Below are 16815 nucleotides of genomic sequence, written 5' to 3'. Positions count from 1 at the left end.
TAAAAAATAGAGTACAAGTGACTTTGGACCTTAAATTCAGTTATGACTTTCTATCCTATCCTTAAGAATACTCATTCACCATATGCCTGATATCTTTCATTAAATGGTTATTGTATCCAACATGCTTAAAAAGATATAGATAAAATGTTGTCATGATTTATTTTATGCCAAAACTGATATAGCTCTTATTCCAGAATTTTATCAAAATACCACCAAATGTTGGCGTAATCTGTTTGCTTGTAAGGAAAGATGCAACTCTTTTAATGACTGGTACAGTTAACAATTGACTAACAGTGGAATCTCATTAGCAGTCATTACTAAGCTAAATGTTACATGTTTTCTGGCAAAGTTAATGGTTGTATTGGCATATGATTGGTATTCTAACTTTTTTTGATGTGTATTAATTTCACAGTGAGATCGTTTATGACTCCTGCAGAAGTTGAGACAAGTTTTGATCAGATGATTGCTCAGATGAAGCGCAAATACTATATGTTAGGTGGGAAAGGGGGAGTGGGAAAAACAAGCTGTGCAGCATCCCTTGCTGTTAAATTTGCAAATAGTGGGCATCCCACGCTTGTTGTATCCACGGATCCTGCACATTCTCTAAGTGACTCTTTTGCCCAGGTAGGAAATATAGTTTTCTACAGGTGTTTATAGTTGATTTGGAATATAAACCATTCTTGTCATTGATATTATCCCTTGAAATACATGAGATGTGAAACAACAAGGAAATTTAATAGTTTGCTAGAGTTCTCTTATGTCAAGGGTGTGATACATGTGGGTTGAAAAGCATCTGAATCTATTATCATTCATGAATAAATGGCATGTTTAATGTCAAGATAAGGTTTTTATGCATGATAAGAATTTTTTTCCAGGAAAGAGATAGAGAACCATTGACAATATGAATAATTTGTAGGATTTAAGTGGAGGAAAGATGGTTTCGGTTGAAGGACCTGATGCACCTTTGTTTGCACTGGAGGTTGGTATTACAATCCTTATATGAACAAATTGCCTCGATTTCATTTTCATGCTGTCAAAAAAATTAGATGACTAAGTTGTAGGTTCATATGTTATCAAGCTAAGTTTTTTCTTTAAGTATATAACTAGACATGAACACAAACTAGAATGGGAGGGCAAAATGGATAAGCAATGGAGAAAAAATGGCATAATGGAAGATGTTTCTTGAGCCAAGGTTATTGTGAGAACTCAAAGAGATCACCAATATTTCAATAAAAGTTACATCTTTCTTCTTTTATTTAACAAACATGAAACCAAATTTCATATGCATTAGATTGTCAGAATCTAGGTCAGAGTCCAGTCATATATTTATTCATTAACTTCTTTCACAGATAAATCCAGAGCAAGCTAGAGCAGAATTTCGTGCAACATCTCAGACTAATGGGGGCAGTGGTGTCAAGGATTTCATGGACAGCATGGGCCTTGGAAGCTTGGCAGAACAGGTAAATGGATTTTCTTGTTTGTTAAAAAGTCATCTCTTTTGGAACTATTGGAAATAATTGTTTGATTTTTTAATGTAATTATGATATTTATTGTTATTGTTTAGAATGAATTTACAAACCTCAGAATTCATGGTTATAGAGAGGATAGATTTGTTTTATCTACACTAGGTCTATTAGAAGCTGCACCACCAAAATTGGTGGTAAAGTATCTTTTTTGCTATTCAAGTGGTATCTTAAGGACACAAAAACCAATTCATTTGTATTTAAAATTAATGGCTAGTCTATAAATTTGGAAATTCGCAAGGCTAATGTGGCCAGGCTGGACAATTTGAGGAAAAGCAAGGTACTTGTGTAGAACCTTTCTTCACACTACACGGTGATGAACCTATGAAGGAAAAATAATAATGTGTGTTTGTCAAGGAGATTGTTTCCTTGATGGATAGGAATAAGTTGGATCCTTAAGGAACTATAGTAGTTGAGCAGTTAAAGGGTGAAGAACTATTGGTTTTGGATAGGATACAATGGATTTATTGTGAGTGGTGATATTGAAGTCTAGTAAGCTAGGATCCTGCCTGTTCATGTGCAATATACTATGGGTATTTATATTTTGACTTCTACGGGGCACCGACCAATCTTGTCCCCCTACCCCTCCTATGGCAAAGGGGAATGGCGCTGGGGTTAGTAATAGTTGGGGCATCACACATGCATTGACACTATAGTTGGGGGAGAGCTATAAATCCTTTCCTTGATCTCCATGGGCGGCTAACTCTCTGCTATAGAGGTATACCAACTTAACCCGACACCCTTGCCGAATATATGGCGTAAAGTGAACTTGGGCTAGCCCTACGACTTCTATGGCGAACCTACCTCCATAGAAGTTTAGGGCTTGGGCGGTTTCTTTCACAATTATTGGCACGAAGGGCTGAGAATACTGTATTGAACTGGGGGTTCAGGATAGAGCTGACTTGCCCTTACGTTAGGCCAACAATACTTCTGTGAGGCTGGCCTTGGTGGCCCTATTATTCTAATGGGCTTGTAGAATGCTCGACCAGTGCAAAGGTGTTCTCGCAGGTATAGTATAAGGTTGAGAGGCAACAAACTAGAATGGTGTATTGGTAGTATTTCCTTTTCAGGAGTTGAATAGCTGCCGCCTTTCCTTGGATAGTAATAGTTGAACTCTATTGTCGGTGAAGCATTAATGTAGGAACTGGGGAGGATGGATAAAGCGCTTAAGCCATTAGGACAATAACTACCTTGTTCCAGCTTTCTTCGTGTAGTTGGAGATTGGCGAGATAAACAATCCAATCTCTATTGGAGGTGGGGGATGGCCTAGCGTGGGCAACAAGAAACTCTAGTGCAGGGGGTTCAGGTTGGTAACTCCAGGCTAGCCTACATAGAGATTTCTTACCTTCTCGTAGGATAGAAACTTTGGATCAGGAGCGAAGAGCCTATATGGCATTGTGGGTGGCCAATTCAATTTATTTGAATTGGCCCTTATTGTGCCAGAGGGCCTGATGCAAATGTCGTTGAGTCCCTGATGTCGGGGCTATAACTCCCTGATGTCACCATCATCAGATTAGTTGAGCCCTTCTGCACCACGACCTTACTATTTGGTAGAGAGGATGGTCCCTCCTATCAGATTATTTTAGACATAGTAGCTCCTTCTAGCCAGCCAAACTAGAATAGGAAGAAAGAGGGGAGGGCCTAGCCAACACCCACCTACGGTAGGGATTGAGAAAGATGACTCTGAATGCATGCATGCACATCGGATCGTGGCAAAGCCACCTTATGCATTAGCGTCCCCGTGTCTCTCCCAAAAGTTTTCAATTCACACAATCATTTCTTTAATGACTTTGTTGTGTCCAGATTTCATTTTTCAAATATAACTCCCTATTTAGCATTAACAATTCTGTCTTATGAAGTGGAAGGAGCTATCTTCTTTTTCTTTATGTAATTAGATTTGAATCCTTATTCTTTGGAAGCCTTCATAAATCGTAGAGCCCATTTTTTCTACTTGAGATTTCATGTGATTAAATTGAACACCACCTCCTTGTTGTTTCTTGATAATTTGAACTCTCTCAAATTTCCTATATCTTTCCATTGTTTGACATTATTGGGGATAATTTTCTTATATAAATTGTTAACAATATCTTGGAGTTTTGAAGTATCTCCTATTTAAAAATTTTCCTGTGATTTCTATTCAAATATAATAAATATATGTATTTTTAAAATTTTCTAACAATTCTGATTTTTCTGTTGTTTTCTCAGTTGCAAGATTAAATAAATAATTTTGCTTGGGATTTATTTCACTTGTAATTAAATATCTACACTACCATAAAATGCAGACGTTTAGTTCTGTATCTTAATATAATATCATTATTTTAATAGCTGGAAATAATAAATATTTATACATACTGCAAAAACCTGTACCTATTTATCATTAGTATTTACCTTTTTAACCTCCAGTGATTTGATATTTTGTCAAACATTTCACAAGCATGTGGGAACACTATTTTCTGTCTGAATTTGATTTAAATATATTTGAAGAGGATGCAAAATATTTCATGGTACTTGTTCATCTACAATACATGAATATATTGAAGTCATTCAACATGCATTGAACTTTTGTAAACAAAGTGATGTTGCAATACAAATAAAGAATTTATTTCTGACAGTGTGCTAGTTGCTATTGATGTACATTCTCTGCGCTGATTAATGCTTTAGTTCTTTTTGTACCACGGGCAGCACCCTCTTTTTGCTTTTATATAAAATAATTTTTATTTTCTGACTTATACAAGAAGGTGCAACTTAAAGCCTTGTAATATTCACTTTCTAATCAGTTACATAAGTTGGATCAATCTTGTAGGCTAATGAGTTAGGGTTAGGGAACTCATGGTGACAGTTTAAATAGCAATCTGGCAGTGACAAGTGTTTATTTGAACTCCAGCAAGTATAATGTGTGTAATGTCCTTTTCTAGAGTGGTTATGGTTGAGTTTTTCAACATTTGCTATGTTTAGGAAAGTCAATTTCAGGCAATCTGAGCTAGTTGTTAGTGTTACTATTTTTGGATGTGTTGGGGAAAGCAATTAACATTCATATCTTGATGTTTATTAGATTCCAATGTATTTAAATTAAATGCTGGTAAGTTATCAAATAATAAAGTAAATTAAAAATTTTACTTTATTGTTATTATCTAATTTATTAAATAGAGGACTTTAGTGGCGCCGAATATAGAGTGAAGTGTTTTATTCAAGGTCACCAGGAGATGGGCACTTGGAGACTCCAAAGACTGTAATATCCCTTTCGGATATTCTCCCCAAAAACCCTAGATATTTAAGTGTAGATTCAAATCCGAACAGTAAACCGATATTTAATCTAAATTCCAAAACCATTAATCATTCATAACCAGCAGATAAGCATACGAGAAAATCCAGCAAAAATTGTATTTATTTCCTCCAATATTCAGAAATACATAAATAAACCAATAATTAATCATCAATGGTTGCCAAATAATGTTACTGTATTATACAACAGCAATACAATAACATGCAACAATCGAACAAATCCAATCTTACAAACAACAATAACAATTAGATTGGAAAATGTAGATAAACTTGTAAGAAGGCTAGGTTTGCGTCCAACCTCCAAAGCTTCTTCAAGGGTTTGCGTCCTTGAAGAGATAACCAGCAATTGTTTCCAGCGGCCAGATTAATATTTGTTTTAAATATTATAATCTTCATATATTCTCACGCGTGGAGCTTGTTGTACCTTTATTACTTTTCCCAATGTCATGCACGCTCATTCAAGCAATGTGGGGTAAAACACCTTTTTTGTCCTTTAGTCACTTAAGTGAACATAGTACCCTTTTAAAATAAAGTGACAAGTTAAATGAACTTTAATAGTCACTTAGTCAATAAACCATATAGTCATCAGGTATTAAAATAACTGACCAAATGAACTCTGATAAGCATGTGCAATAGCTCATTGGAAAGCTCTCAACAAGACGCTTCCAACCCAGCACTGAGGTACTGAAAATACTGTGCTCTGATTACTTATTAAAAATAGTAAGCGTCTAGACAACCTGCCAAAATTGCTTTGATGGGTTTGGAATTGGAAATGTTTAGACCAAATCTCGAACTGAACCCCGTAAAGAACCCTTTCGCCCCCGAAACCTAGGTGAAGTGAGCTGGCCACACGGAATTATAATGTCCCAGAAAAAGGGGACATTACAAAGCCTCCCCTCTCAAAGATTGCTTTCCCTCAGGCAATCTGCTCATACCTGTAGAAACCAAATGCCAGGATCCCATACTCGCCTTGAGAATGTGGTTTTACTCCTCAGCCAATGTACCCCAGCATGCATCTTCCCAATCTTAGAATGGTGAAACAGTACAATAGGAATCAATGTGTGAGATAATTGAATGCCAGGATCCCAAGTCTCACCATAAAGGGACACCAACGGCCATGTGTTGTTGCCTCGTATGCCACTACCCTTAGTCAGAATGATGCCTCACTCCATGAGTGACCCTGCGAGTCTCTACTATCAAGTGATGATGGGAGCTCGACAATATACCAATATCCACCCCAAGATGATAATGACCAAACTCTCCTCCTAGCTCCTTGATAAATGGCAATGCATAGGGATGCTCCCCCTGGGTCCCAAATGAGAACTCGTGTGTTGACTGAGATACCACTGACTAACTCTTGTGATATCTGTACCACTGTACTACTGTCCCACTCCTGCAGTAATTGTACCGATGACAATGATAGATCCGGCCAATCCGACTCTACCACCATATCATTCTATTGGAAAAGGAGTAATCCTAATCTCTGGAACTTTGATATGTCAAAAGGCTGGAACACACAGATCATAATCATGTGGTTGTGTAGCAACACAGCATATTCTGCTAGATGTAAGATACTATTAACACTTGGATCCCCGACTACCCAATCAACATGATCCTGGGTAAATGAAAGAGTGGTTGGTGAATCACCAACACCATGAGTGCTAACACTGTCTTCAATACCCTGCTGAATAAAAAATGCAGACACCTCATGTGGAACATAGGGTAATGTGTGATCTCCCCACTCACCTGCAAATAACTCGTTGACCCTGGAAGGCCAAATAGAATCGGCGAATATATTACCAACATACACAGGCAAATCATTGATAATGGAAATATACCAACAAGAAAAATCACCAATCAACAAGTAGGCCGTGGCCATCTCGTAAGAGCTGGGTGATAAAACTCTGGGTAAGCTGAAAAATCCATCAGAGCATGCTAAGGATAAATTTGAACTTCCTACTCCACCATAAGTACTCTCGCTCATGTCAAGGTCTTCATAAAAGGAAGGTTCACCATTGCTTGAAATTTATGAATTATCCTCACTTGTGATATCACTAACCATGTGCTCATGTGAAGATGTACACTAGCTGTTATAAAAATCAGAATTTTCAGACTCATCAACTTGCTGATCCATAGAATTTTTCTCACCATAGGAAGTCTCAAACGGGGAACACGTGATTGAATCACATTGTTTGCCTTCACATCTACCCACTTTCTGAATTCCTTCAATGATTTGCATGATTTCTTATGCCCTTGAACCTTGGTTATCTTTTTCATAAGTGACTGCCTCACTCGTTTGAGTTTCAGCTCTGTGGATGGAATAATGTGTTAAACTCAATTGAAGGCATAGCTCATCTACCTCACTGTCCTTGTCCCTTCCAAATTTTATTGCTAGATCTCTATCCATTAATAGTTGCAAGTACTTATATTTTATCATTTTCAACGTTTCAAAGATAGTATGTAAAAGAGGACTTGTGACACCACATACATTCCCATGCCTCTCCTCTATCACAACCTTTCGTATGAGATCCTCAATCAAATTGGAGGAATCATCCATCCTCGTCAACACTTGGACAATCTTGTCCTCTTTGACCAAAAGCATATTCAATAAGTCAAGGAGTGATAATGGTTTTTGACCATCTCCTTCAAACACAAGTGGGCTGTGCTCCATAGAATTTTCTGATTTTTCATCACTTAGGGGAACAACATTTTCAGATATGTCCTCTAACTCAATGTGTGCTAAATCATCTATCCTACCAACATTGTGATCCATTTGCTCCTCAAAATTTGACAAAATTTTCAGCCTAGCATCACCATAAAATCTATCCAAGTTAATTTTCATGTCACCAAATAAGATGCTGGTATTTTCCATGTCTAAACAAGATGGGGAGTTGCCAATGTTGGTGGTTTGGTCAACTCTTCTACTTGGGCCATTAATATGCTCATCAAAAGGACTAGTGTAAACAACTTCATAAGATACTTTTGTCTCCCCATTACTTGTTAGTATACTTGTGCCGTTATTAGTGCTACTATCAATTTGATTGATATCATCTCTATGCAAATTTCTGTAACTGTCCTCTACAAGGAGATCTCAAGCCAATTCATAGTATTTGTTTTTTATCATACTGTCTTGTTTAGCAAGTCTAGCTGAAAGTTCACATATTCCATGAAGGGTAATTCTTTCTGAATCTGAGGAGGGAATTTGTTGTATTCGTCATATATGCTCATTACTTTAGTCCTCATATCAGATTGGAATTTTTGGGCAAACTGCTCTTGAGGCTTCATAATATCTATCGAATATTTTTCTTTTTCCTATCAAGACTACTCACCTCTGTAATAGGAATTTGATTGACAGTTTGCTTGCATTGACTGATGCAATTCACCCCAACACTGCAATGTTCTCAGCTAATAATCTGATATTTTAGTTCCTGAAAATTCCAGGATACTGCCATGATCTCATGAACTGGTAATGTTTGGTAGCTGTACTATTTTGAGCGCAATGTTGACTGAATATTTATTAGCCTCATACCATTGTAGTATTCTGAGTTAATTTCAAATTCAAAAGGTTCAGAACTGTAACTGGAAATTTGTTAAACAATTGTACCACACCCTCTAGTATGTTCAAAACAACACTTTGAATAGCTGAGCTACTGCGTATGAAATTTCTATATTGGAAAACCGTATTTGTCTGCCAAGATTGATGGACGTTGGTCTATACCCGAGCACACTGAGATTAATGCTGAACACTCCCCTTGATAGCAGAACTTGTCAGCTGAATATTTACTCCTCGAGAGCAGTATCAATAACCAAGACAATATTAAATAAATCAACTGGGTATACATACAGTCAAGCTGATGAAGTTCCCATTGGATAACTCAGTGGCCTTAAATAGAACCTCTAATAAATAGTGTTCAAATACAATATTTGAAAATACGATCAACACTACAATCATTTTTAAAACTGGAGCTGATTTAAACACAATATGAATGAATCCTCCACTTCCAGAATATCAAATCGATTCTATGTTAGAGGATAATCCCAATGTTTCCTTTCAACCGCAAATCATCATGTGCCTCCAGCTCAGACATTAATGATCTGTTGTGTGAATGTTGCTTCCAGCGTTCTGTGCTTCCAGCTTGGCTGTTCGCATTGCGTTAGAATAAGAGCGTTGTCTTGATTCTTAGAACACCTGATAACCGACAGGCTCCTAGATAAGATGACTTCTTATCTGGCATCGATTATACAATGGTGTCTTGACTTTACTGCGCTAGCATTCTCATAATTGTCGATGAGAAATATAATTTGCAGGATGTGCTGGAGATGAATAAACTTACACTAGAGCTTAATTTGAAAGAAGTATTAGCCGCCCCTTTTATAGACTAGGAAACATCATCACCAATAATTACTTGCAAATGAGAATCCTTTCCTTCCAAATTTGAGAGGTGTTGTTCATAGCCTTCAAATGTGGCCACAACTCAACCAAAACAATCGTCCTTGCTACAAAATCAGTGCCCTTCCCTACTGGTGATAGTGTATTGCATACCCGGCTTGTGAAGTCAATCGCACCTGCACTCCTATGCCGAGCATGGTAGAGTAGTCGGATTCCGTATTCCTTGATGCCGAGTTGGAAATGGATTTCAAAATCTCAATGGAGTTAACTACACCCACGAATGACAGAGATGGTTTTCTGTTTTCCACGTCTTGCCTGTATGAGAGGGTCTTTGCAATGCGTGCTAGGTAATAATACCTCCCACCCGAATGATTTTCTTCCTCACAACTCTAATATCCAACCCGTATCTGCTGTGTGCAACCCATAAGTTGAAAGCTTGCTGTTGGCAACCTACCAAATTCTTCGCCTCCCATTTTGAAGACCACTCCCTGACATTTAAGGTAGACACACATTCTTCCCAACTGGAGCAACACACTCAGTTCTCCATGGCCCGCGATTTTCCTACCCTTGTCTGGTCATATTTGGCTGGGTTCAGTCCATGAGGTGCCCTCTCACACGAAATATTAAAACTGCTACTAGCTTGACAGATATAACCTGTTCAACCCGACTGCGATATCACCTTGTTCCACTATGGAGTGTGGCCGACGGCGTGCATCTTCTTCTCAACTCGTTACGAACTCAGCCTGTAAACGTGGGAAGTAGAAGCCTCACGTTGAGTGCCTGTCTCTAAATTATATGCAGCAGTCTCGAGTCTCAAGTTCAACAAGCTAAAACCATGTCCCAACCTATCACGTGATTAATGAATCGCCTGAAAGAAGACCTCACCACGTAGGAAATGTTGCAATAGTTATTCCCTTAACCATTTCCTCAACCTGATAGGAGTTACCTAGTTGTTAATAATTACTACCCAGGCACCTGCGATTTATTCAAATGTATTTAACTATTTCACTTGCATAGACCAGACTGCACTTACTTCCTTTCTTGAATTGTGACTTCATGTCCTTGCCGATTTCCTGCCCAAGCCAATACAAAGTGAAATAAGGGAGGAATTGGGTGACGTCCACTCCCTTAGTGTTTCTAGACCTGAGGGGTTTCATCCTCAGTCTCAAACTAGTCACATCAAGCAACTAGAACTTGAAAGCCTTTTCTTTTCATAAATCTTGTGTGTATTTCCACAGGATGGCAGGATTCTTGGCTCTGATACCACTGTAATATCCCTTCCGAATATTTTCCCCAAAAACCCTAGATATTTAAGTGCATATTGAAATCCGAATAGTAAACCAATATTTAATCTAAATTCTAGAACCATTAATCGTTTATAACCAGTAGATAAGCATACAAGAAAATCTAACAAAAAATGTATTTATTTCCTCCAATATTCAGAAATACATAAATAAACTAGTAATTAATCATCAATGGTTGCCAAATAATGGTACTGTATTATACAATAGCAATACAATAACACGCAACAATCCAGCAAATCCAATCTTACAAACAACAATAATAGTCAGATTGGCAAATGTAGATAAACCTGTAAGAAGGCTAGGTTTGCGTCCAACCTCCAAAGCTTCTTTAAGGGTTTGCGTCCTTGAAGAGATAACCAACAACTGTTTCCAGCTCCTAGATTAATATTCATTTTAAATATTATAATCTTCATATATCCTCATGTGTGGAGCTTGTTGTACCTTTATTACTTTACTCAATGTGATGCATGCTCATTCAAGCAATGTGGGATAAAGCACCTTTTTTGTCCTTTAGTCACTTAAGTGAACATAGTACCTTTTTAAAATAAAGTGACAAGTTAAATGAACTTTAATAGTCACTTAGTTAGTGAACCATATAGTCATCAGGCATTAAAATAACTGACCAAATGAACTCTGATAAGCATGTGCAATAGCTTGTTGGAAAGCTCCCAATGAGACGCTTCCATTGAGGTACCGAAAATACTGCCCTCTGATTACTTACAAAAAATAGTAAGCATTTGGACAACTTGCCAAAACTGCTCTGATGGGTTTGGAATTGGAAATGTCTAGGCCAAATCTTGAATTGGACCTCGTAAAGAACCCTTTCACCCCCGAAACTTAGGTGAAGTGAGCTGGCCACACAGAATTATAATGTCCTTGAAAAAGGGGACATTACAAAGACTAGGACTGGTATTGGTATTGACCAATTTTAAAAAATATGAGATAGAGGGTACTTGGGGATGCTATTTTTTTAAATAGAATTCAATAATTTCCAAAAATAATCATAATTTAGAACTTTGAAAACAGAATAATAGTAAGTTTAACATTAACTTTAAAGTTTAAATACACAAATCAAAATGCCAAATTTCTATTGTATCAAAGAATTAAAGAGTTCAAAACTTGCAAAACAAATTTTGTATTGAATTACAAGAATATTGATAGTTTGATGTTGATATGCAAACAAAAAATAGAACTCAGAAATCTGTTGTCTACTTTTCAATGTTTGATCATCCATATCAAGGTCATCAGCTATGATGCTTTCCATATAATCATCACTCTCAAACTCAGGTTCCTTTCATGGTAGTAAATTTGGGGGTAATTCATTAAGGCCTTCTAGTTCAATCGCTTCATCCACCATGGCTGTAACTTCTCAATTAGGAGCAATTTGGTCCCATTTTTTTGAAGGGCCCTCCATGTATCCAAGATCAACATGGGAGAGAAGACAAAGTGAGTTATGAATGTACACTAAGCTTTACTTTCCTTCACCCTCACTGCTTTCTTTTTAGTGAATGAATAAAACTACTACTAACTACTACTTCACAAAGAAGGAAAGCACTATCTTTTATAGAGAAGTCTTACAAGACCAGCAATAGAGATTAATACAATACCAAGGGCTCAAATATGTCTCCTAGAAACATCTTGATATTTGGATATAATGTCTTCTACCCACTCCCACTAGAAAATGAAACAAACCCTACTACATAACAAAAATGGCATGCTTCCCAAGGTGTCATAGGAGAATAAGATAAAAGAATAGGTATAGGAAAATATAATTTTGACTTTTCAATATTACATTTGATTTGACTTAAATTTTTTTTCAAACAATCACTAGCAAACACACACATGGACAAGAGAATGTCAGGCCAAGCACTTGAGGAGGTCACACAAAGAAATTGCAAATAATATTTCTATTCAGTGACCAAATGAATATCTTATAAATATTTTTTCTATTTAGAAATGCCCGACAAGGACGAGCACAATTGCATGATCACTAGCAAACAAGCACACAGACAAGAGAACGCCTCTTATTCCTCTAGAGCGAGTTGACGATCGTCGTGCTTCCCTCATTCCTTCCAAGCTCTTTTCGTTCCTAGGCCAGTTGTTTGGAGTTTTTTCGACACATTTGCACTTTCTCTCTCCATGTGTGACCTCTACTCGACCGAACATTTTTTGCCCGTGTGCTTGTTTGCTAGTGATTGTGCTGTCGTGCTCGTCCTTGTCAAGCATTTCTGAATAGAAATAATATTTCTGAGATATTGGATTGGTCGCTGAACATAAATATTATTTGTAGTTTCTCTGTGCAACCTCCTCTTGTGCTTGATCAATGTTCTTTTGTTTGTGTGCGTGCTTGCTAGTGATTTTGTTGTAGTGCTTCTCTTTGCTGGGGATTTTAACTGAGTGTTGTGACCTCTTATGGTTGTGAGTGAACAAGCTGGGTTGAGGTGCGCCTCTGCAGACCTCTTTGCTTCCTTGTTGTGGTCATGTCTACTTTTCTGTCATGGCTACTTCTACTTGTTTGGTTAGTGTTTCCCATGTCAGTGCTAATCGACATTCGTTTGCAATAGAATCCAAACTGCCATCCACACTTGTTTTCTATCCGAGGCTGATTGCTCGAATGTCCAAGTTGGAAGCAGAGAACTAGTTCTTGCGGGATACAATTCACTCTCTTTTTGAGAAGTTGGTGGGTCTGAAATGACATGTTGATTCCAACACCTGCAGATTAAGGATTTGTCTATGTTTTTGGCTACTGAAACAACAAACTTCACCAAACAAGTGGACTTAAACAAGGAATAGGCTCACTAAATTCGTAACATTAAGGACAAAAATGCTAAACTTGATAGTAAGAAGACCTCCCTAGAGTCAGAAACATAGCGACAATTTAAGTCTCAGGCCTCCATTTGTAGCAACGCCAGTTCTGCGCCCCTCTTTGGGGTTGAGTAGTTGGTATAGGCTAGGTTGGTAGATGAACATGTTCGACAGGCTCATGAGCTCAATCTGAGATTTCAGGGCCTTCCTCTTTCCTCTGGTGATCCTCTCCCACTAGGTTTACTCCTTCCTCAATGATCATATGGGCATCACAAACATCACATTTGAGAGGGCTTGGGTTGGCCATGACGACAACCTTTTTCACAGACTCCTTCCGTTGGCTGATTGTCTTTGGGTTCTTAGGGCGAGGAGGAAGCTTTCCCCTCTTCCCATTAGATTTTCCTTGACAAGGATCTTATTAAGCTTTCCCCTCTTCCCATTTTTGGTGAGCTTCTGCAGTTGGTTGAGTCAGTTCATTATAGCAACCCTCGTGAGCTGATAGGGTGATTAGAGGGTCTCAGTTCCTAGGTTACTATTTTTAGTAAGTTTGTTTTTGGCATTTGCCATTTTTGGCAGTGCAGTGGGTGGCTCTTGCAATTGGCTGTCACTTGCAGTGGATGTGGTTATTAATTGCGTGAGCTCTAATTTTTAATTAGTTATTAAAGTCGCATTATTATAGTAACATTTTATTATAATAATGTCATTAAGAGATATTTCTAAAAAGTTGTGTTGGAAAGTTTCAGGAGCTGAGTTCTTTTGGGAAACTTTTGCAGTTCCGATGTTGAGTTATTTTGTGAAACTTTTGCCAAAAAGGGATTATAAATATGAGCTCATTTCATTGGAAAAAGCATCCGATTATTTGATCATCTTATTTGTTTTGTTGTCTTTGTGAGATTTTTGAAGTTTTGTTATTTTATGCCCTTGTTGAAGTATAACAGTTTGGAGCTGAGAAGTGGTTGGTAATTCACAACTGAGGTACTGTGAATTCGTTTCCTGAGAATTGTTTGAAATCACTGCTGAAGTATAGTGATTTCATTAACTTTGGATATTGGTTGAATCTTCTTACTGTAATTGTCTGTGACTAGGAGATTGGGTTTATTAAGTTCTGAGAAATAATTTAGTGTCTTCCATTACTGTATTATTGTTTCTTGGAGGACTGTTATTCTGAGACTTCAAGGGTTAATTTTATTTGCATATCTAGGTGTAGAAAAGCTGGTCAACATCGACGGATTCAATCTGGTTGATGAGAATTTGTGACTGCCTTGTTCTTGAATACCTGCGATCATTGATAAAGGTCTGTGAACCCTATTTTCAGGGGCTGTGATTGAGTCTGGCAGCCTACAATCTATCGTAGAGGGCCTGCAAGACAGTTCTACAGACCTGCATTACTTGTTAGGAGGCCTGCCATTAAAAATTCAGGGCTAGCATTATTTATCTGGGCACTATAATCAGGTCGGGGGCCTGCAAATGATTGTTGTCGCCTGCGATAATTACCAGCAGGGGCTGCCATTAGAATTCTGGGTAGCGGTTTACCACAAGGAGCCTGTGTTTGGAGTTTGGGGACTGCATATCAAATTTGTGATTGGCAATCAGACTGGAAAGGATTCTACAACCAGCATTGGGAGTTCTGCAAATAACCAAGCATTCCTTTTTGGTCTGGCAATTTCTACAAATAATCTGGAAGCAATAACAGGTTCCTAAATTTTGAATTTGTAATTAGAGCCAATCTCTCTCATAGTTATTAATATTCCAACCAATTTGGAATTAAGGAGTAAAGTTGTTCTCTACTATAATTTGAGAATAGATTAATTGAGCTGAGATGTGAACAAAACTTTCAATTATATTGGTTGACCATTACCATTGTCAAATTAGAACATTAATTTATTTACTAGAGTGTGGGAATTTGGAATTGTGGAAATTATGAAACTTCAAACATAATTTTAGCTGAGATGTGAACAAAACTTTCAATTATATTTGTTGACCATTACCATTGTCAAATTAGGACATTAATTTATTTACTAGAGTGTGGAAATTTGGAATTGTGGAAATTATGGAACTTCAAACATAATAAAATTCATTTCAATTTTATGGACACTGCCTGCCAAGTGTTTGATTAAATGTCAAACTTCTGATTGGGCGAGGAAATAAGTGTTTCTCTAAGCCGTAACCAACTAGGGTTATTAAAACATTGATTATAGTATATATTTTCTGAGGAGGCCTCTACATGTTTCTCCTCTGTTATACTCTTTATCACTTCGTTGAATATCTATATTAATTTCTGATTGGAATTTTTCTACCATGCCTTTAACCATTTTTCTACATTTGTAGTCTGGCTCTGATACCATGTTGTTTTATGAGGATTGCTGCAAAGGTAATAGCACTACTTGTACAATATGTGTTTTTCAAAGGTAGCAACCTACCTTCCAAGAAATGCAAGAGCAATTATGAGAAGATTGGAGGAATGTAAATATTAAAGGGGATATATTCTACAAAGATTATGTTGAGTTGACAATGAGGTATTCCAACCATAGCAACTGTGCCTACTTTAACGATGACCTCAAAAAAAAGATAGGCAAGGTGATTCTATCTCCGTTTGGTGGATGTGGGTCAATCTCTGCATAGGCATGGGTAATGAAGGTAGACTTGTACTTCTAGTTCAATTTGATGTCCGAAGAAGCAATCAAATTTGCCACACTCCACCTGGAAGGAGTTGCTCATGAATTATGGCATCACAATTTGGCTACTTTAGGTCATGATTAAGTAACCTCATATACCTAGTTTGCGGAAAGGCTTATAGATCATTTCGATGGTAAGGATTGAGAACTTAATTCCAAGGATTTGGCGCAATTGAGGCAAATCAGGTTGGTTGACAATTACATTATTGAGTTCTAGAGATTGTCTGTGTTGGTGACATACATCTCGGAGAGATGATGGATTGTGCTATTCATGGATGGTCTGATGGAGCCATTGAAGGTATGGGTGAAAGGGTTTAACCCAACACTCTCTCCGAGGCAATAAAGAGGGCACATAACATGGTGACATCTTCCAAGAGTTATTCTCACCCCAAGCCACCCTTGGCTCCAAAGGAGAAAGACAACAAACCCCATCCCAAGAAACCATCATTGGATGAGGCCACTAGAGAAGCTTAGGAGGAGGAAACTCTGTTTTAACTGTAAGAAGTCGTGGGAGCCAGTGCACTGCCGCTTAGGCAAGGGAAAAATCTAGTACCTTGAGGTGATGTCCAACAACAAGGAGCATGAGAAATCGAAACTTGATTGGGATGGTTAACAAGCTTCCAAGTAAGTTAACATAAATCGCATAGAGAGGATTTTCATGGTGGTATAGCGAGAAGGCACCATTGCCCTTGCTAGTACTTCAAGGTGTACTATTTTTTGGGTACGAGGTACTCTTTAGGGACAGTGGGTCATAGTGATGCTCGACGATGGGGCTACACTTAATTTCCTAAACTCATCACTCGTGAAATGAAGAGGTTTGGCTATAGAGGAACATG

At 37.7% G+C, this 16815-nt stretch overlaps 1 protein-coding gene across 2 annotated transcripts in view; it reads left to right on the top strand.

Annotated features, from left to right (window-relative positions):
- Positions 1–16815, top strand: part of LOC149575908 (ATPase GET3B-like) — a 149152-nt gene that overhangs the window by 35598 nt on the left and 96739 nt on the right. The window contains exons 2-4 of one of the 2 annotated variants that reach the window (XM_089815953.1): positions 437–624; positions 917–979; positions 1350–1460. In XM_089815953.1, the coding sequence (XP_089672079.1) occupies positions 437–624; positions 917–979; positions 1350–1460 (362 nt within the window). Of the gene's footprint in view, positions 1–412; positions 625–916; positions 980–1349; positions 1461–16815 lie in introns of both variants that reach the window. The other variant, XM_089815950.1, reaches the window with a different exon arrangement.

This window comes from Cupressus sempervirens, chromosome 1 (genome assembly GCF_028749045.1).
Source record: "Cupressus sempervirens isolate cs-2001-9-10 chromosome 1, ASM2874904v1, whole genome shotgun sequence".
Classification (NCBI taxonomy): Eukaryota; Viridiplantae; Streptophyta; class Pinopsida; order Cupressales; family Cupressaceae; genus Cupressus; species Cupressus sempervirens.
The sequence above is the reverse complement of the archived record's forward strand: the minus strand, read 5'-3'. Positions and strand labels throughout refer to the sequence as shown.